This window comes from Ischnura elegans, chromosome 6, assembly GCF_921293095.1.
Source record: "Ischnura elegans chromosome 6, ioIscEleg1.1, whole genome shotgun sequence".
Taxonomy (NCBI): Eukaryota; Metazoa; Arthropoda; class Insecta; order Odonata; family Coenagrionidae; genus Ischnura; species Ischnura elegans.
Genome location: NC_060251.1, coordinates 103,549,004 through 103,570,950, shown reverse-complemented (window position 1 = coordinate 103,570,950; position 21,947 = coordinate 103,549,004). Strand labels below are relative to the sequence as shown.

Below are 21,947 nucleotides of genomic sequence, written 5' to 3'. Positions count from 1 at the left end.
CACGCACAAGGAATTTTATTGTCATAGCTTAATACTCAAAAGTTTACATTATGCCTCTCTTCATAGAATTATAAAAACTACTTGAAATATTGCCCAGAGCAGGAAAGTCAAGCAATAGGTTCTATATCAATTCTCTTTCAAAAGTATGCAAAGTAAATTAAGCTTAAAAAAGTTTTCATATGGGTTTTTCACAGATTATCATTATTATTGATTCTACATGGCTTTGGTTCTGATTCCAGTTGTAAGTTTAAAAACTAACGAAACTGAGAACTGAGCCAAACCATTCCTATTCAGTAAAAAACGGGAATAAGACAAAATGAAAATGAATTCTTAAAGGATGCAACAGTGCATGTACGTGAATGAAACTTACTACTTGGTGTAAAAAATTTATTTTATAAATGCACTTTCAAGCCATACATACAATTTCCATGTGTGTGGTCATTCACTTCTTTACCAAATTTCAGAATGAGAAATACCTTAAAGTAAGATACATACGTTAGGAATCATCAAGGTGAAACCCTTCCCAAAATTTGTAGTCAAAATTTCATAGATGCTATGAATTCTAACCATGTAATACTTAACACAATTGTTCTCTGGACACTGATACCCCATTAGTCAACACCAACAATATAGAGCACTTTGCATCACGGTACAATTGGAACTGGTATACACACATCTACGATAAATTATTCACCACGTCATACATTACAAAACAATGAAAAGTCTTTGAGAAAGGAGGCTCACCAAAGATTTAAGTAAAACAAAATTTAAAAAAAAAAACAAACTTTTGGTTCTGCCCAATTCCGTCAAGGCCATAATTTGAGAAGTTTCACAGTACTAAGCCATACTTGGAAGTGAAGCAATTGGTGGTACGGCTGCTTTTTGCTGAATAATTTTCCCATAGCCCCCTCTCCCTCCATCGAAGTCTGTGCGATACTCATCTCGAACCTGAAGAGGAAATAATAACAATGATAATCTTGGAAAAAAATGTGCACCATTAATAAAGCTATTAATAGAAATAAAAGGATATTGCTATTGATAAAGTATGAAAAGGACAATTGATTAGGCAGGTGGTGGAATTAGTTGAAGAGCTGGGTCCAACCAACTCTGAGATTGGTGACTGAAAGTGATGATAAAACAACTACATACACAAAATTTATTTAAAGGGGGTTTCAAAAGATGTTTGCTTGTTTTCAATCATGCAGACCATCTAGATCAGTGGCTCCCAATAAGTTTGACAGGCACAAAACCTAACATAAAATCATACAATTATATAATCCTTCCCAATCTTAGCTGTCTATGAGATAGACAAAAGGGAGGACTGCAAACGCTAAGTCACAACCTTGCTTGAATTAAGGAAATCAATTATTATCATCAGCTGTACTTCCTCTTCAGAGCCCCTTACAAAATTAAAAGGTTTTGAAGAAACATTTTTTGGGCATATTACGAATGGTTCTGGGTGAAGACTCATGTATTTAAGAATCATCAGAAATGTATGACTCATCAGAAATGTATTTAAGTTACCTCATTCAGTGCACAAAACACGAATACATAGCATTATTTGACTTATTTTTTATTAATCTTTCTGGATTTTCAATTTCATCCTCTTATAATGTTCAATGAGGAGTCGAATCAACATGCTTACAAATTCAGAGGTCACTAATTTAACAGCAAACAATAAGTCCTCTACTTACAATGCAACTTCCAGAGATATGAACATTCAAAAAATTAAAGCATGCCCGTTAGTTCAAAATTGGTGCCATTGAGGTTGCCTGATGCAATGTGTTGTCCAGTAAATAAACTTGCTTATTAGGCAAATTCTAAACGAATTATCAATTAAACTGTTGTGAAGTCAGGAATTGTTTCGTTCAATTTTCCTTCACACGATCAGTAAAGTTTTTCCGTCTCCAGCCGTGTCTAATACGAGTGAACTAATATGAGTCAATCATCTTGAATGACATGATTGTACTAATTCCTAGCACAAATTAAGATTAAAAAATTGAGTAATAAAGAAATTTCTGATTTTAAAGTTGAACATTAGATTTTTCACCAGTCCCATTCCAATGTGTTTTCAGTTGATTGAAACCATTGACTATGCAAAAAGTAGAGCCAAATATGACTACAATCGGAGGCAGATCTAAGAGGGTGGTTTCCTATTATTTTTTTATTGCCTAAATCAAAAGATTATTACCCCTGGAGTGTACATTTTACGCTCTTAAATTCATAAATGACGATATCTATTTTTCACGATTAACTGAAAAGTGAAAAATTTCAAGCACACGAAAACGCGACAGATAAGTAGGAATGATGGGAAAAGTCCATGTGACGTATTTCTGGTTCCAGCTGGCGGCGTGTGAGGTGACCTTGGGGCGAGGCTCGAGCGCTGATACGACAAAGGCTGCTAGCAGGTAGCGCTTGGCTTAAATAAGGATTTTTATTCCCCTATCAAACGAAGGAAACTTTCCAAACTTACGTATTTTTAATGTGTGATTATTAAGAGATGTTTCCCTGAGCTCTGTGCCTCATGCATGCATTAGTAATCTCAGACAATGTAAAATTCCTATCTACTCGTATAGAAACTAGGTCCCTGTGACGTCACGCGGAGTGACATCGCATGGGTGCCAATCTGGCCTTTTTCAAATGCGGTTAAAATTGACCATTGCCATTCGTCTGAACTGGGATTTCTAAAACCAAATAATTTGTATATTATAAATACACTATTGGTGGGTAACGAATCGCAATCAATGCCTTCCATTATCTTTGATGAAGGAAACTACCCTATTGTAAGTTTGGAACATTGAGGGGGGAGAGGTGAACTGGAGGTTAGGGGAATTCCTTCCAGCTGAAGGGGAGTTCGGGAATTTTGGGATTTTCAAGGTTCAAAAATAGCTGTTTTAGGCTAATTAGTAGACAAAATAGACACAAAATTGCCCTAAGTTTAAAACTGATTCGCAATCCCTTTCGAAATAGTAAATTTACTGGAAAATATAACTATGTAAATGTTTTTGTGCTAAGTGGCAATCTCCGAAAATTTTCATTTAATCTAATGAATATTTTGATCCAATGCAGGGGAGGGCTATAGCCCCCTCTCCCCATCCCCCCTGTAGATCCGCCACTGGCTTAAATGATTTGGTGATGACTGTAATTTGGCACTAGGCCAGTTTATCAAATAGCATTTTTTTTTTAAGACTACAACCATTTTGGTAGGTCCATAAGTACTGGTGATTCACTCATCCAAACTAAGACTAACATACTGGGCCTCAAAACATAGGCAATAGGGACCAACTAACCTCATAGGGATCCCAAGAAAAAAATATCTAACTTAAAAGGTATTCATGTTAAATTCTGCTGAAAAGGGACTCCCTAGAGAGGGTTACATGTATTGAGTCGATAAACTATACAGGCAAAAAGTCAGTTACATATGGATGGAAAACTCTGCACAGCCACTGTAAATGATAAAATACTGACTAATAGAACGAATGAATAACCACCTGGCTGATTAGTGTGCACGTTAATAAATATATTACGTATGTCCTGAAAACAAGGTAGCTAAAAATCGATAATTGTCAAAAGGACTACTACAAAATAGATTTCTAAACGCTAATGAACAAACGAGTTGCTCGGTAAAAATATAGGCGATGATACTAAATCAAAGTCACAAGGAAGTGCTATAGCACCTCACAAGATATTAGAGGCGTTTGACCATTTAACCGTCATAACTAACCTGTCCTCCTGTTTTACCGCGCCCATACTGTCTTCCTTCAACAAAACCAGCATCCCAATCTGTTCGCACAGTGCGATCATCGAGCCTTGTCCCATTGATGTATCGCATACAATTCTCAGCATCAGACCTCTGATAATATCTACAGACATGTTAAGAAATCAAAGCGAATATCCATACAGAAATATCTCTAAAGAAAAAAGTACGACTATAAAAATATGTATTGGTGTAAGTAATGGAATTAATAAGTGTGGAAATATGCTCATTAGAACCATTCAAGACCTTAGCTGGCATCATTGCAAAAATGAAATGCGCTGAAATGATAGGGTCAATGCTAATAAACAGGTTATGGAAAAAGGTAAGTACAACTGAACAGGTGAGCAAATGTGAAAACCAACGATACGTATCGATTGTTAACCAATGATAATTCATATTGGAGCAAAATATTTCCATAAATGTCTCATCCTTCACTACAATTACAAACAATTGCCATGGCTTAATAACAAACTTCAAAAGGATACTCGACGAAACAAAATCCACAGGGAGTTTTCTTGTACTTGTCCAAACCCATTATGATTCTTTTGACATCCCCACACTTGGAAAACAATTCGTAGATTTGCTCCTCCGTGGTGTAGAATGATAAGTTACCAACATACAGCGTACTAGAGGTACGAAGTAACCTTTCTTGATCACTTCGAGATCCCTGAAAAGTATGTGATATTATTATGCCTTACAATCAAGGGAAGAACCGATGAACTATGCAGCAGCCTTAACATTCTATGAGAAGGCCGTTACCGAAACGAATACTTGCCTTAAAATGCTGGTCACGATAGGAACTCAGCTCAATTGAAGATCCTTGAGACGACATTTTGTAATATGCCCCAACTGAAATTTAAACTTATGCCTTTACAACTTTCTGTTCCGATGAGGCAACGAATATAAAAAAATCTTCATGGAGCTTAAATGCATTAATGGGTATTTAAAATGATTTCTACTTACATGTTTCGAGGCAGTTATTTCCATCTTTTGGGAACGTTCTGGGACTTTCGGCCGCCATCGTTTACAAAACAAACCTAATTTCTCTAATATGTGGTGACGGAGTACGGCGACCCACTGCGACTGTCAACTGATGGCTTCTTGCAACCAGTGCCACTGTTCTCTATTGTGACGAATCTTCGAACTATAAATATCATTATTCATCTGTCACATTTCTGCAAAACAAAAATGGCGCCGTCCTTGCGGCAACGTAATCAAGCGAATAGCAGAAAAGAAATCAAGAAAATGAATGCCAAGAAAACCTCAAAATCCGGAAGGTCGGTCAGGTCAACTCAATATTTATAAAGGTTTTCAAAATGAGTGATTTACTAAGGATTTCGTTACTTTTTATTTGAATAATCTTCCCACAGAGTTGAAGAAGCTCCTGTCACTCCAAATCCTTCCGAGTTGGGCCTGGTATATCCTAGTGGAGAAACAGCTTTTAAAGCACTACTTTCTGCCAGATTTTGTGCTGCGATATGGAGTAACATTTCTGATTGTGATGAAACTTACAACTATTGGGAGCCGGTATGTTTGCATTATTTCTTCCACGGGTGATTCTAAGCTAAGATTTATTCCCCTATTTTATCATTGGAATCTATATCTTTCAGAGCCATTATTTGTTGTTTGGGAAGGGATTTGAGACGTGGGAATACAGCCCACAATACGCTCTCCGTTCATATACCTATTTACTTCTTCACGTCATTCCGGCGTGGTTTTATCATCGACTCCTACAGCCTAATCGACTTCTAATATTTTATTTCTCTCGATGTTTACTTGGGCTTCTGTGTGCCGTGTGTGAGGTATATTTTTATAGGTGAGTATTAAGGTTGAGAAATAAGTTTGTGATTCATTTTTATTCGAATTTGGATTATAAATACTGGGAATTCATATAAAATGTTCCAGATGAACTATTGTCATGCTGTCACTTTCTTTATTATAGGAGTATTTGTCGAGAATTTGGTGTCCACGTTGGACGTTTGACTTTGGCTTTCATGGTCTTTGGAGCAGGAATGTTTGTTGCCAGCACAGCCTATTTGCCATCAAGTTTTTCAATGTGTGTACCTCTTCTATCTTTTTATGTCAGACTGCATGAATACCTTAGTATATATTTATTTACATTATTCTGTTCTTAACCTCATTTTTACGAATGAATTCATTTCTATTCAGTAATCAACTCTGCCAAAAAGCTGTCAGGCTTTCGAATCAGGTTTTTACCATAGGATCTATCTTTGTTCTCAACTTTCACCTCTGCGTACACAATGGTATACCATCCTAACCACCTATCGATTGAGGAAGCTCCTTATTATATGAATGAGTATAGACTGGTTTAGAGAGTATGATCGTGTACGATTGGAAGTTTGAAGCCCTGTAAATATAAAGTGAATGATGAAAAGACTGGTGAAATGAAGTAATCAAATCTGTAAGGTCACTCTCCTATGGCCAGGTGTACAAGCCTGACAATATCCCCAGGGTTGGGATAGGAGAAGAAGAAGGATAGAAAAATCTCACACCATCATTGAGGCAACACAAGATAACACTATTGAAACCAATCAGATTTGAGTTCATTGAAAAAGGAACTACTATCCTATAAAATAGATTGGTGGAAAGGCAGTAATCCATAAAATAGTGTGGAAAATTCAGTTATGTATTTGGATTTTTAGGTCCTATGAGTGCATACAGTAAAACCTGCCTAAGTGGCTAATTCTGTTGGTATTTACCTGTTGCCAAATATATTTCCTGTATAAGAGATTTGAATCCTACCTCTATTCAGCAGCCACCAACTTATATAGCCAGTGGCGGCGTTCGATTTGCAAATGAGTAATATTAGTGACCAGCTCCAGGCCATAACTTTGCCAAAAAAAATACTTCGTAATATCGTTTGGGAATTTTCATCTTAAATTTGAGAAATAGATTGTGTGAACAGAGGGAGCAATTTATCTATTTTGTACCTTAACTTCCTTGGCTGTTCATTTGTCTTAACAACAGCCACCCCTTAGTGATGTGAGACCTACAGTGCAACTACACCCCTGGTAATAGCATTTACTCTTGAAATGACGATTTAAAAACTCTAGGCAGGTAGTCATGTCATATTTTTTAGATAGTCTTATTTCTCATCATTTCATGTATACCCTGTTGACTGCATATTTCCTCCCAGCTGTCCATTCCATTGAGATGAATGTATGTAGGAGTTTTTTTTTAATATTTGAATTATTTCCAATTTTTTATTTCAGGTACATGGCTATGCTATCACTTGGAGCATGGTACCAACGAAAATATGAGTTTGCCATCTTCACCACAGCATTGTCCACTTTCCTTAGCTGGCCATTTGCTGGTCTCCTTGGGTAATTTTCCTTTATACCTATTTGAGTTTAATATCTATTTTAGTGTAAGGTTTTGTTTTATTTTGAATGTTTTACATCTATTACATGCTGTATTTGTAGCAAATCCTTAGATCAGTTTTAATTATTGATTAGTGTATTTTCTTACAATCTATTTTGCTATAAATTGTGAAGTGTTACCATATTTACTTTCAGGGCTCCCATTGCTGTGGATATGCTTTTTCGGAGACGAGAATTTGTCAAATTCTTTGAGTGGTGCATTGTGTCTGTTGTAGCAATATTGGTAAGTGATAAAGGAAATCATTTCTGTTGACATTTTTTTTAAATTTTAGCTTTTTTTGAAATTTCATTCCATTTCAAATATTCCATTAAATGTTAACCAACAGAAAATGAAAAGATCTCTTAGGTTTTTTCTCTAATGAAAGTTTTTATTTCATTTGTTTAACAAACAGTGTTTAAAATTTATAGATAAATACCTAATAAGCCACCTGTCAATGCATATCTGAACTCAGATGGATTATCCCTGAGAGGTACTGCAAACCACTAAGACTGCAGAAAGTAATGAACCAACTCCCCTGAAAACAATGGCCTTAGTCCACTCCTGGTCAGCTTAAATAGAAAGCTTGACCACGTACAGTTGAGCTTATTGCCTGCATATCGCATTGTATTTTATTCAATTTTTTTGTGTCCCTTCCTCTCCTATTTTTGAAATTATGAATCTTTGAAATAATGGGGGCGTGCTTAATACTTTTTTCCCCCATCATTTCAGGTGGGTTTCAACTCCTAGACCTCCCCCACGCTCGTTATGGCCTTGATTTCATCCACCTTCTGAACAGTCCATGTATTTTTTTTGATTATGCTACATACATATTTATGTACTTCTATCTGTACCTCATAAGCATTCGATCATACCCTCCCATCTGTTGTGCCCGTCTTAAATCCTTGATCCGATGCCTCATCTCCAACACCTTCTCTTTTATCCGTTTCAACACTTTCTTTTTATTATTATTTCTTGCCATCATCCTTTTTTCTGTGTTATTCTTACAGCCGACATTTTTTTTGCCATGAATATACATCAATGTTTCATGTATGTCCATTTTATGTGTTGCTGTTTTCATCATTATTTTGGTAGATGTATACAATATGTAATTCTTATGAAACTAATGGATCATTTATAAGAATTTGGGTGTTGGTTATCAATTTTGTATGCTTTTTCATTCGAAATATCACTATGATTGAAAAAGTTAAATGATACTTGTAAAGGATGAGGAACATCCCATGAAGCATTGTTTTTAAGTGTTGTGCTTTTAAAAAATGGTCAATCAACATCAATGTTGACTCTGAGTATATTGTTGCCACAGTAAATTCTTATAGCTAATTAAATTTATATGGATAGCAAAATGGCAATTCTGTCTTCACACATTACATATTTATTGATTGACCTAGGTGACCAATTAGGAAATGGTGTACCTATTGTGGCTGACTGTATCTCTACATTAACTCCCTCTGTTATTCCAGCCTTTAGTTGGTTTTGATAGGTGAGGGTAAATCTCTACACGGACAAAGCCACTGGCATGTGGAGTTTACACATGAAGGGAGTGGGGCTTCAGGTCCTTATTTATTTATTTAAGTAAATTTCACATACAGCCGTGACGCCAATTTACAGTGAAACTTTTAACGATGACATACATGAATTAGACACAATACAATAACAATATAAAAACAAAAAGAATTAACCAGTAGGGAAGTATAACATTCAATTAGCAGATATATGGGTCAAAGCTTGTGCAGTGAATTTTTTGCGTGACAGGTGAAAAGGATCTATGGAAGGAGGGAGCGAATTTAGGAGGGAGGAGAGGCGATATAAAGGTGAGCGCTTGGTCAGGGAAATTCTGGGAATAGGGAGATGGAGTAGGGAGAGCGAGCGGGTGGAACGAGTCGGTATTCTAAAATTCAACAGAGAGAGGAGTTCAGGGCAGTCAAAAGTCGAGTTCAATATGTTGTGTAGAAAGTTGAAGTCCATTTTAAGTCTGAGATTCTGCAGATTAGACAAGGAAAGAGAAGACAACATCCGTGGGTCACCTCACTCCGAGCGGATTTTTGTATTAATTTGAGTTACATATATTTTCATGACTTTGCCTTTTTAGCATTAATTTTTTCCTCCATGCAGTTACCCATGGTGAAGATTGACTCCCAGTATTTTGGCCGCCTGGTGGTTGCACCTTACAATCTTGTGGTCTACAATGTCTTTGGAGGTGGCAGAGGTCCTGATCTGTATGGTACAGAGCCGTGGTACTTCTACTTCATTAATGGCATGCTGAACTTCAACTTCGTGTTTTTGGCAGCGCTGATGGTCGCTCCAGCCCTTCTCTTAGCACACTATGTCCTCCCGTGTCGGCCTAGGCACTCACAATGCCTGCCCTACAGCCTCTCCATTGCTCCATTTTATCTCTGGATCTTGGTCTTCTTCTTCCAACCCCACAAGGTGTGTCTGATATCACATCCATATGCGCTATTCTCTCTCAATGAGGCTGAATAGCTTGAGTTGTTTGTAAATTTTGATTGATTATTTATAACCTACCTTAATCGGTAGAATACAGTGCAACCTCGATAAAACGACGCCCCACGGTGCACCAATAAACACTCGTTATTGTCGCTTTATCGGAGGTGGAGCAAATAATAGCCAATATGGTATACCTGTTGCGAACAGTTATACAGGAACAGAGTGGTGCGGTGACAGATAAATTTCTATCTGATAAACATAAGCATAAATCCAGACGAAAGGTGATGTTTATTTGCATCACTAAATTTCCTTACTCAAACAACGGCTAATTGTTTGGTGTTTTCTTGGCCATGGTGCCTGCCATCAAATGCTTTCTATTCATGCAACTCATGGACGTGTGGGTATGCTCACGACTGCTTTCTGCCGCCCGAGGAACAAAAGAAGATCAAGCATTCGCCAATGCTAATGCCACAATATTTTCACCAAAATTAACTACTTATTTATCAAACGACAGTTTACCACATAAATTTGAAACTGAGCACTCCATTAACTTCATTTCTAACAGATTGCTAGCAATTACAGAGATCAAGGAGTCTTAATGTAAGTTTTTCCGGCGGTGAAACCCTCGCTATGGCGAGAGCCAACACTAAAAGGGCCTCGTAAAAACGAATTTTTTAACACGCTTATTATAGCGTCAATTGACGGTGCATCGGCTATCTCTCGTAATAGCGGGGGTCTCGCTATAGCCCGTACTCGCTTTAACGAGGTTCCACTGTACTATAATAATAATAATTTAAAAATATAGCTTTACCGTCATTGAAATTATCATAGAATAAGGAATAAGTAGTGGATAGTTTGCATGTTCCTAATCGGTAAAAACAGCATCACCCTTATGAAGCATGCTGCTATGGTAGCGGGAGAATGGTATTTTCACACTTTGATGTATTTTTGGTTCAATTTTGAATTTATTAAATTGAAAATGTTCATTATTTGAATAATTTTATGCAATATATTACATATACAGTACACTCTCGATTATCCGGGCTAATGATGGGGAGAGACGGCACGAACAATCGGAAAACACGGATAACCCAAACTTTCACTTAAACGCCTTGTAATGTTCATAATTTACGAAAAAACAATGTATCACTATTTATGCCGTTAATATGTTATTTTAGAGTGCCTTCCGGATTCATTGAGAGCTTTCTTCGCCAGTTCGCGATCTTTTGAGCGGCGATAACATGTTTGCACTCGTATTATTAATTCTCCACATACGTGGTTTTGAAAACCACAAATCCGTGACTGGGTGATCACGGATACAGAAAGGTGGTTTGCACGAATGCTTCAAAACCACTGCTCGACGTCGGAAACTACACTATCAGGCACCACGCCACGTAGTCGCATCTTGCACAAGTTGCCCGGGTTGCAACTGCTGCGCGCCGTGTATCCGTGATCAAGGAGTGCAGTCGCGCACTGCGATGCTTGGAAAACAGGAACACTGTGCTCCCGTGAAGGCAGCTAACGCGCGATCACTTCCATTTCACGAAGGGGATTCTAACGAAAATAATAAGCCCCGTGTGTATCCTAGCATTAATGCAGTAATTGCGGTGATTTTGCGTCCGATTATTATTTTTTCATAAAGATCGCGGAAAATATTGAGCGTGAGTGAAAGTCATGCACGGATAATCCGCAACACGGATATACCGCAGCCGGATAATCGGGAGTCTGCTGTATGTATGTTTATTCTCATGTAGTGGATGGTGTAGTTCCTCATAATTTACTTTTTTGATTCTTTGAGGAAAAAAATCATATTATCATGTTATCATATTATCACGTTATCATATTATCATGTTGTCTTAACTGTTTATGTATTCAACCATGTTTGCCGAGATGTTGTGGAACTTATTGCAATGATAAATGAAAAACTTCGTGTATGTCATCAGGTAAAAATGCAGGCAAACCTGCATTTGTACCTGATGGCGAAGGTGGTTCGCTGAAGTGCGTCGTACGATAATAAATACTGTGGACATACTCAAAGTTTTTCATTTTCATTTATCATTAAGTGTTCATTATTTTTATCTTTCTTTTCCAGGAGGAACGATTTCTTTTCCCCATTTACCCCTTGATTTGCCTTTGCGGTGCTCTGTCTGTTGATGTTGGACAGAAGCTGTGGTTTCGTTATGTTGTTGGTGGAAACAATCAGGGGACTGGCAAGGGGTCCGTGAAGCCAAGTACTCCTCCGGCAGCCACTCCTGGGGAGAAAGGAAGCACCACTAATGGGGCATCGCCATCACCACACTATCTAAGAGATACCATTTGGATAGCACTGCCTGCCATCATTGTCTGCTCCCTCCTTGGGACATCAAGAATACTTGCTTTGTACAAAGGTAATTTCAGAACATTCCTAGGGTTGCAGACAGCTGACTCTGTTAAAAGTTATGGAAAATGAATCATCTTGGGGTGTGCTCTTTATTGGGCAAGTTGAAGGATTGAGTATTTGGAAAGGATTAGGCGGAAAGGAAGGCAACAAATTAAATGAATGCATAGCATAAATTAATTTCATAATTAAAAGATCAGAAGAAAAAAACATAAGCATGCTGCCTCATTTACTCACTAAATTTTGCAAATTTTCCCAGAAGAACAAATTTCTGCATTTTTTTCATCACTGATCAATGACAGGTTTTTCCTATGGCTTGGTTCCTCAAACAGAAGCCTATTGCTTGCCTTATGTGTGCCTCTTATGTTTTTTCACATTTAATACCCCTTATTAGTATTCATCTCATTTAATGTAAAGACTGTGCTATTAATTTCCTACTGCTAGGTCCCCTGAACAGAAGCCTATTGCTTGCTTTATGTGTGCCTCCTGTGTTTTTTTCTCATTTAATACAATTGCTTCCCCTCATTAACATTTATCTCATTTACTTTACAGACTGTTCTATCAATTGCATGTAAGTTTTGAACTCTTATTTTAGGTAGTTAAAGTCGTGCGATATTGATTAAGTTTGGGGCATGCATCACGAAATGTTGTAAGTTTTGTTGGATTCAAACCTATTTTTTAAATTTTTATCTTTTGATTTGGGCCGAAATGCAAAATTTGATTTTGCCTAATGTGGTTTCCATGTTAAAAATTTCAAGGTAGATATTTTTTAAGTCTGAATTTCTTTGTGTATGCATATTTCCCTGTACTTGTCGCTACCATACCCTCTTCTTTCCTTACGTATAACCTCACGCTGCTCCAAGGAGTTTACTTGTTGCCTTTAATGACTCTGCTACAAGAAGTAGGTTTCTTTCTAATAAATTCTTAGGCTCATGCATCCATTTGATGTTTTCAGGGAAGAGATACATACATTGTTTTTCATGTAGTATCACATTTACCTCATTTTCATGTGATCCCTTCATTTAGGCTAGCTTTTATCAGTTTCCTATCCCTTGGGAATTTGGTTTAAAAATTAGATCTCTAATTTTACTTTTCTGTTAAAAAAGTTGGCCATTTGTTCCCCATTGTATTAATAATTGATTAATAATAAGAAATTTTTTGGCCCTATGATTTCTAGATTTTAGGTGCTTTAGTAAAAAACAGATTTTATCAGCTTCTTTAGAAAATAAAATGCTTATGTAAATTTTAGAATTAGCCAATTTTACATTTGATTCAATGGTTTGTAGAAGCTTTTAATGCATGGTACATATGTAATCTTAGTGTAATGCAGTGGCGGCTGGTGGTAATTTATCTAGGGTGTGCATTAAATCAGATATAGGATGATTTAATTATAATATGTTAATGCTAATCCATGAGCATCATATTTCGTCGTAATAGAATACATAGCAAGCAAAACATATCATTGGTATATTCTACTCTTAAAATTGCATGAACAGAAATAATATTAGCATGCATGAAAATAATTATTCTAAACACACCCTTACAAGTGACGGTAGGTGAAATTCATTCTCCTTTCCTTATACCCTATGTGGAATTAGTGTAGAAAACGGCCATACAGATGACTCTGTAGACGCACTAGGATCCTGGGCGCAGGTAGTGTAGGTGGCGGCTACACCACTACACTACCTGCCAGTCACTCACCAAAAATATGCGCGTGCGCACTCGCATCGTTTTGAGTCTGCTCCCATCACCCATTTGAACTGCACATACCCCCCCGCTTACTTCGTCCCGCCAGAGCACCCTCAAGCAATCGCATAGACCGAAAATGTGCCCGGCGCGATGCTACGGGATCGCACACTTGTAGAGCGGCGAATTCGAACAGGAGATAGCTGTAGCGTTCGGAGCTTCATGTTTCTTGCATATGCAGACAGGATTTTTATCCTTCTCGTTGCAAAGGAATAGTTTTCTTTTATAATTCATTCATCTTTGGGTGTGCACTTGCTAACATGCGTATACGCACGCGCCGCCACTGGTGTTATGACGACCTTCCTCTCTTAATCGCATCGCTTATATTTTCACCTATTTTTGTCCTAGAAATGTTTTTAATATAAAATGGATGTTTGCCATCAGGAGTTATAAATTGTGCTTTGGGGCTTAACAACTTAATGCATTTCTTCTTAAGTCAATCATGTGACCCTTATTTTGCTGCAATTCTTAACATTAATTAGTTTTCAGACTTATCTGTCACGCATGCTCACATTTATGTCAAGCCTAAACTTCGATATCATTGTGATCCCTTTATCATAGGATACCATGCGCCATTTGATGTTTTCATGGAGTTTAGCAAGATGGCAGCTGAAGGCCATGTCCCAAGTGGTGGACGATCCATCAATGTATGCATGGGAAAGGAGTGGTACAGGTTTCCTTCAAGCTTTTTTCTTCCTGATTCAAAGTGAGTTTTGTACTCCTTCCTATTGACTTTTAATGGATATTTAAAATGTTGTTGATTTTAATTCTCACTTTTGCTCAGTTAGTAACTCACAAAAATCTGTGGAAATTAATGAATAGCACAATAATTAATCAAAGCAACCTCCAGGTTAAGCATTGAACAAGTAAATGACTAGCTATTTGTAAGGTTCACTTGCAAATTTAATAGGTGCAACCCAGATTTTATGGCATAGTTACATCAACAGGTGTGTGCTATGAAACCTTGGCTGTGTCAATCAAAATTTGTCGGTGAAGATTCTAGGTGTAATTCTTTGATTTCCATTATGAGAAGGTTTTGGGTGTTGAAGCCTGAGGTAACAAGGGGTGCACAAAAATTTATTTAGTAAAAAATACAGTTGGTAGTTTACTCTTTCTATGTTCACAACAAAAGCATAATTTTTGTTGTTGTATTGTTTGAACTGAATGCCAGGGCTCTCAACCAACCAATTACAAGTTATGTATTTAAACTATGTGTAATCAAAGCTTTAGCCATCACGTATCTGAATACATCCAAAGCTCATTTCATGTGTCCTGGAAATTTTCTGTGGTTAGTCTAATCGTTACATCATAGTTTGTCTGATAACCTTGTAAAGAGAGCTCTGGTCCAGACGAAGAGGGGGCCGGATTGTGGCCTTATCTGGACCAGGTAAAAGAAATAAATCAAATCAAATCTGATATCCATTAATTATTGCACTCTTTTCTATAATTAGCTGGAACCTCAAGTTTATTCAATCCGAGTTTCGTGGCCAGCTACCAAAAGAATACGACAGCTTGCCGAATGCTACAATGATCATTCCTGAAGACATGAATGACATGAACAGAGAAGAGACTAGTCGCTATGTAAGTGTTTGTGGGAATATTCATTGATTCATGATTGCCAAATATGTATCATGATGATCATTCTTGGGGACAAGAATCAAACATGACGCTTATATTACAAATATGATGGAGGAATTAAAAGGGTTCTAGTATTGTGCGAAAGATCCACAGAGAAAAAATCATTCGCCTTGACCGGGATTCGTACCCGGATCCCCCGATTTCCGGTCGAGTGCTTTAGCCAGTTAAGCTACCGAGGCGTCATTCTTCCCTGTGGATATTTTTGGACTCTACCGGACAAGATGTTGCTGAACTGCAGAGCATATGATGCCACAAGCATTCCAAATCGTGCGCACAGCGCCTGGCTGGACTTGGACTGCTTGTGGCATCATATGCTCTGCAGTCCAGCAACATCTTGTCCGGTAGTGTCCGAAAATATCCATAGGGAAGAATGACGCCTCGGTAGCTTAACTGGCTAAAGCACTCGACCGGAAATCGGGGGATCCGGGTTCGAATCCCGGTCAAGGCGAATGATTTTTTTCTCTGTGGATCTTTCGCACGATTGTGCATTGCGGGTGACTCCCGCAAAAGTTATCACCGCGGCTAGTCCCGGTTTACTTTGAACGGTTCTGGTATTATTGTTTTATTCCACTTTCACAAAGTTACATTGACTTACGAACAATTGGCGTTCAAGTTTTGAAATGATGCTCTCACCAGGTGTCAGTAAAGGATTGCCACTTCCTGGTTGACTTGGATTTGGAACGGGAGACTACTCTTGAGCCTCGCTACTCACTGCAAACAGATAACTGGACCTTGGTGGCTTCTATACCTTTTCTTGATGCCGAGAGGTGAGTACCTTCTTATCTTGCTTTCAAATCTACATGTGTTCTATTGTAATGCATTAGATTCCAATTAATTGGGGCTTATCAGGACTGGTGCACTTCACCCCAAATAGGCAAAGTATCCTATATATTACGATAAACAAATTTGAAAAAAAAATGAAAAAAAGAGAACTAAGTTAAAGACTAAATTATGTTAACAATGCAAAAAAGTTTAATAAACTGTTAATTGGTTTCATAAATCAATGTGATGAATACATAGTTTATTTATTGACAATGAAAGACACTTTGTTTCTTCCACAAGTTTATAAAAATTTCTATTTTATTACCGGTTTCGGCTATTACACCATTATAAAATACTAATGAGGAGATACGATTTGATAATGGTGTAATAGCTGAAACCGGTAATAAAATAGAAATTTTTATAAACTTGTGTAAGAACCTTTTTTAGCATAGTTATTGTTTGTACACTATGTATTTTATGCATTGATTTTTGACCTTGGTTTCCATTTCTACATTTCATTTGAATAATGTGTCCATCAGGTGTGGATGAGAATAATTATGTAGATAGCTGCATAGGTAATTCTATTTAAAAGTCAGGTGCCTTTATTACAAATAAAAAACTATCCATGAATAAAAGTGTTTATAATAAAGAACGTAGTAGTATCCCACCAATAATGAACTACAAAAATACATTGACAAAAACTATTCTCGCAAGTCTCGAACTTAATCTGAGCAAATGCCAGTACATTTCTTGCAGAATTCGTTCAACTATGTTTATGCTGTGGATGGTATTAACATAAAGGCAACAGACGAAGTGAAATACCTGGGAGTTATGATATCCTCGAACCTCTCGCGGGGAACACATATAAAGAATATTTCCGAAATATTTGTGGCATAGGCCTGAAGAAATTAGGATTCATCAAGCGTATTGTGGGAAGATATTCGGATGAGAAAGTTAAAGAAAAGTGCTATTTCGCACTCATACAACCGCACCTTGAATATGCAGTGAGCGTATGGGATCCGGTGCAGACTTAATCTCAAAGAATCTCTAATCAGAAAGACTCAATCCACTAACTGAATAAAATACAAAGGAAGGTTGCGCGTTTCGTCAAAAACTGTTATGGGCGTGCAGACAGTGTTACCCAGATGTTAAGCGAATTAGGCTGGGAGCCGCTGGAGACTCGGAGGCTGCACGCTATGCTTAGATTGCTTGAACAATTGAGAATGGATATCTTTAAGAGTGACACATGGAACATAATATGTGTGTGTGTACACCTGGAAATATAGTGTGGCTCTAGCTCTAGCCACACTATATTTCCAGGTCCGATAGAAGCGATAAATTAAGAGACATGTTTTGCCAAGCTGATAGACATGGGAATTCGTTTTTCCCCTGAACCATAAAGGGCTTAAATAAATGCTAGTCCAATCTTCGTTAGAGCACTTCATTTTTATGGGTAAATGGCTAGTGTCCTGACACCCCCTGCCCCACGCCTTTTAGACGGCTTACGAGGTATTATATAGATGTAGATAATTTAAATCTTGGGAATGAAAATTAATGACTGTTAAAAACTAAGGTGCTTGCATATTTTTATTTATCGACATTGAAAATTTCTGCAAAGTATGATCGTCAAACAATAGATTGATTTTTCCTTTGCCTTACTGTCTTACTTTGTTTTTCAGATCACATAAAATATTTCGAGCATTTTACATCCCTTGGATATCTGAAAGGTATTGTACATATGCCTCATTCAATCTGCTGCAGTCCACCAGATTCAGCGTCAAAGGCAAGATTCATCGAGCTAGTGGAGGCTAGCTGCTTGCCTTATGACCAGGTGACAGCTAGGCTGTGATCTACATACATTCAATCTGGGATTTTTTTCTTTAATAGACAGCATGGGCAATGTTCTAGTTGATTTCAGGGATAGAAACTGATGTCTGTTTTAGTGGCTTGATTTGGCCAACAAAATTTATTCGTGATTTTGAAGCATTTATTGCGTAAAAATTTCATTATTTATTGCTGCTATATAATGGTGAAATTTTAGTTTCTGGGGGTTATTCTCTGTTTTTATATTGAATGGTTTAGCATTTATAATGTCTCAGCAATATAATTAGTGTGGTAATGTTGCATTTTAAATGTATTGATAAATATTACTTTGACTTTTTTTGCATTTGGGCTTTCGTGCATATATATATATATTTTGTTTTACGTTGTTTATAGTTTGGATATGTTGAAATATTTATTGTTTTAGAGTGACCATAGGATTTTTAATTCTTTTCAAAAAAATGTAGAGGAGTACTTTTATTTATTGGGGCTGTCTGTCGTGTAAGTACCTTTGAAAGTCTTTCTTGTCTGTAAGTCTGTGAATTCTGTTTTGGAATCAATCATGGATAAAAATCCTAAAATTCGTTATTTCTTACATGACTATATTATGATGATTATACACATTGAATAATATCTCATTTTTGAGATTATGCAATGCCGTAGGTATTTGGGAAATCTTTGAATAAGGGTAATTCAGAGATATAAGTGATGTAATATTAAGTAAAGGGAGCATGAACAAGGTGGAATGAGACAATTTGTCAGGTTTGAAGTATACATTGCTTTTGCTCGTGCATAGTGGGTCAGATAAATGCTGCTGAAAAAACAGGTTAAATGCTTGAGATTTGTAATCATGCTGGACTTGTATCAGCTGGAAAGCAATGTGGTACATGGTGAGTTGGTGCACGTCTTTTCTTGAGATGATGAATATTCATTGCAGTAATAATAAATATTTCGCATCTCCTTTCCGAATAGGAAGTGCATAATGATGTGAAATCTATCGTCACTTCAGTCGTTGGCTTGATGGTTAAAAATTTGTAACTTATCGAAGTGGTATCTTTTTGAATATTGCTTTTCTATCATAAATGTACAACCAAGATGAACAATATGGTTTGATAAAGAGTGATGATTTTGCATTGTTTCAGAGAAAAACATTTTACCATGCAGTCCTTAGTTTAGTGGCTTAGGTGGTCTCAAAGTTGATAAGGATCAGTAAGCAAATGTGATATTCTGTTGAGTGTTTGGTAAGAATATTAGGTTCTGGAATGCTTATTTTCCATGACTTTAAGCCTCGTGAATTAGTTATTTTATTTTTTGAACGATTATTTATTTTATGTGGATAGCATTTTCCATGTGGGGAAGTTTTGTATTCCCACGTGACAAATATTATGTAAAATTATAACTGCATATGCCAAAGATGAAATGTCTGTTCACATGCATACTGTTTGTGATGAGAATTATCTCCAATGAAAATTAGCCCTAGTATCCTAAGTCTCTTGACATGTGCATTTCATAAGGATATATGTAACTGTCATTGTATGTACTCTGCCAACTATTTATTGTTTCTTGGGATTTTAAGTATGTATGTAAAACCAGCAAGAGAGCATCATTTCCTTGGGTATTTACGAAACCATGAGAGTTTAGTTACTTACTTCTCATTTGTATGTATGTGTCTTGTTTTGGGGTCAAATTGATGTAAATTAGAAATTATCTTGCTTGGTGTTTGAATATATCCTGGGATGGTTCTTTGGAGGGATCAGGGAAGTTAGGTCCTCCATAATCGGGACTTCATTTATTCATGATAACATTACTTCAGCTGAGGCTTCTGGGACCTGTGCTTGTATCTGTGGAAGCATTACATGCTTCCTCCCCTGTTCCCAGACATGCATCAAAAACACCCCTGCTTGTAATCATTTATAATTTACATATATGTTTATCCTGTGCCATTATCATAAAGAAATATTCCTAAGTGCCAAAAACTGTAAAGGCCTTTTTACACGGTACATTAACCCATACGAGTTAATGTCAGCATGTATGAATGCGTGAATGAACACAAAAATGCACCGTCTAACCACCCAACTTGTGCAAATGCATCAACAGAAAATAGAATTTGTTCTAATTTGGTTCATGCATTCATGCATGGTCTGTTCCGGTCCACAAACATCATTCAGGCAAACAGACATGAACTTGTACAGGTTAATTTATCGTGTAAACAGGCCTTAAGAGTCAGTCGAAGAAACATCATTTGAGGGGCACTGAATGCCTTGCCTAATTCTTGATTGAATGGCATTCAGCAAAACCAGTTTTGAATTTTTATGGATTTTCCACAATGGTAGTATTTGGCCTCAAAGGTTTTTTCTCTCTTTGAGAAAATTATTTGATGAAATACTAAAAGTTTTATTTGATTCATTTGCTAAAAAGCAGTAAATTGTTGCTTTCAAGTTAACATTCTTGAAACTTTGTTACTTTGTTTAGTTAGCCTACCATAAAATAAAAAGGCTGGATTTATGTAGTGCAATGTTCTAAAAATTGGATGATACATTTAATAATGTTGGAAAATCTATTAAGTAATAGGGAGCATGTATTCCAAAAATTCTGGTAAATCAGTAAAAAAATATGTGCCTCCATGTTTTAGTCTTCATGTAAATATGTATACGAAGCATGAATTCCCTTTAACACTTTTGCAGTGTGTCCAGGTGTTGCATACTGTTCAAAAAATCATCATTTTGCTATGGACTTGACTCACACCAACTTAAAAATAATTCAAGTCAATCAGTGCAGCTAAGCCTAAAAATTTATTGATCGACTTGAAGGGTGAAGGGATTAGGTAAACGGCTATTGCCACTGAAGTAATCCCTTACTTTTTCTGTGCTCTTTTTTTTCCTACTACACGTATGAAAATCAGTGATTCCAGGTCAGCAGCAGGCCATTAAATGAGATTGATTTATTGAATTTTGGTGGTGTAGCTGGTTAAATGGAATTATGTGATGGTCTGCTAAGAAAGTTAGGCTGACTAAAGATTGAAATTGTTGTGCCATCAAAGTTACAATGATGGAGATATTTTACGATTTATAGGAGATGCCAAAGTTTCATAGAGGAAGTGTGACCGTGGTATCAGCTGAGGAAGTTTTGACATTATTGGATTTTTAACAGTTTTGTCCTCTGATATTGTCTATGATGCTTGAGATCGAAGAATATTGACTTTAATTTCTGTGTTTGAGTGTACGGGTAAATGGCCAATAAATGCCTGTGAGCGAGATAGTGTCCCAAGTGGTATGGAGACCTTTTATATATGTAATGTGGTAATGTCAGTAATTTTCAGCACTCATAAGATAGTTTTTTGGCTGGGGAGATTGTATGAGCAAGTTAGGAATGAAGAAAAAGGAAGGGCACAGTGGACACTGGTGGAAGAGGTGATCTGGCACTTGGTCCACTGGTCCAATGCCATACTTATCCTGCTAGCCACTTGCAGGTAGCTGGCAAGAGTACCTTAGTCAAGCTATGAACGGTCTAATCTATCCAATGGTTACTAGGCACCAGAAGATCCCCTGATGTCTGGCCTTTATCTTGGCTCAAAGTTCATACCGGTCAGGGAATATTTCTAGAGGCACAGAATAGGGATGTAAATTGTGGTTGAAGCGTAGCATTGCAGGGTTCAAGCAGTGAGGTGAGCATTTTGTTGCCATCCTTGCTGAATGGCACCCTTGGCATCCTTGCGGGAAGGTAGTGCCAATTTGGCATTACTTCACTTTTTTTCTGCCATTACATGTACTTCCTTCCCTTTATTTCACAATACCTTGCTGCATTTTTCCATTCAGTCCACATTTTGAGTGCTTTTTCATTGATAAGGATGTGGTAAAATTAAAAAGATTTGCTCTAGAAATCAAGGAAATTGGAAATGGGAAGTTAGCATGAACCCTGTGGAAGGACCAGATAGGAGTGGCTCTTGTTGCTTACTCAAATAAATGGTGGTGCCTGGAAGGAGAATTGTGGGGAATGCAGAAG

General features: G+C 37.1%; 2 protein-coding genes across 2 annotated transcripts; one reads left to right on the top strand and one right to left on the bottom strand.

Moving 5' to 3' along the window:
- Positions 1-373: 373 nt before the first annotated feature.
- Positions 374-4,861, bottom strand: LOC124161284 (nuclear cap-binding protein subunit 2). Its single transcript, XM_046537582.1, has 5 exons — positions 4,721-4,861; positions 4,533-4,606; positions 4,243-4,424; positions 3,725-3,863; positions 374-948 (listed from the first exon to the last, which is right to left on the bottom strand). Exons 1-5 carry the CDS (start codon positions 4,776-4,778, stop codon positions 838-840), a joined length of 564 nt encoding a protein of 187 aa, XP_046393538.1. The 5' UTR covers positions 4,779-4,861; the 3' UTR covers positions 374-837.
- A 62-nt stretch (positions 4,862-4,923) lies between these two features.
- On the top strand, positions 4,924-20,000 carry LOC124161283 (alpha-1,2-mannosyltransferase ALG9). The gene is made up of 12 exons (XM_046537581.1): positions 4,924-5,034; positions 5,128-5,284; positions 5,368-5,573; positions 5,700-5,813; positions 6,991-7,101; positions 7,294-7,381; positions 9,269-9,583; positions 11,694-11,988; positions 14,286-14,430; positions 15,176-15,305; positions 15,999-16,129; positions 17,804-20,000. The coding sequence occupies exons 1-12, from the start codon at positions 4,946-4,948 to the stop codon at positions 17,934-17,936; spliced, it is 1,914 nt and encodes a 637-aa protein (XP_046393537.1). The 5' UTR covers positions 4,924-4,945; the 3' UTR covers positions 17,937-20,000.
- The last annotated feature ends 1,947 nt before the right edge of the window (positions 20,001-21,947 follow it).

What these genes read in the sequence shown, in the direction of transcription:
- LOC124161284 (XM_046537582.1), bottom strand. Translation starts at nt 4,778, where the DNA reads ATGGCGGCCGAAAGTCCCAGAACGTTCCCAAAAGATGGAAATAACTGC. An exon ending in ATCGTGACCAGCATTTTAAG is followed by an intron (nt 4,425 to 4,532) that starts GCAAGTATTCGT and finishes CATACTTTTCAG; the next exon opens with GGATCTCGAAGTGATCAAGA. An exon ending in TGTGGATTTTGTTTCGTCGA is followed by an intron (nt 3,864 to 4,242) that starts GTATCCTTTTGA and finishes ACATGTCTGTAG; the next exon opens with ATATTATCAGAGGTCTGATG.
- LOC124161283 (XM_046537581.1), top strand. Translation starts at nt 4,946, where the DNA reads ATGGCGCCGTCCTTGCGGCAACGTAATCAAGCGAATAGCAGAAAAGAA. An exon ending in AAAACCTCAAAATCCGGAAG is followed by an intron (nt 5,035 to 5,127) that starts GTCGGTCAGGTC and finishes ATCTTCCCACAG; the next exon opens with AGTTGAAGAAGCTCCTGTCA. An exon ending in AATACTTGCTTTGTACAAAG is followed by an intron (nt 11,989 to 14,285) that starts GTAATTTCAGAA and finishes CCTTTATCATAG; the next exon opens with GATACCATGCGCCATTTGAT.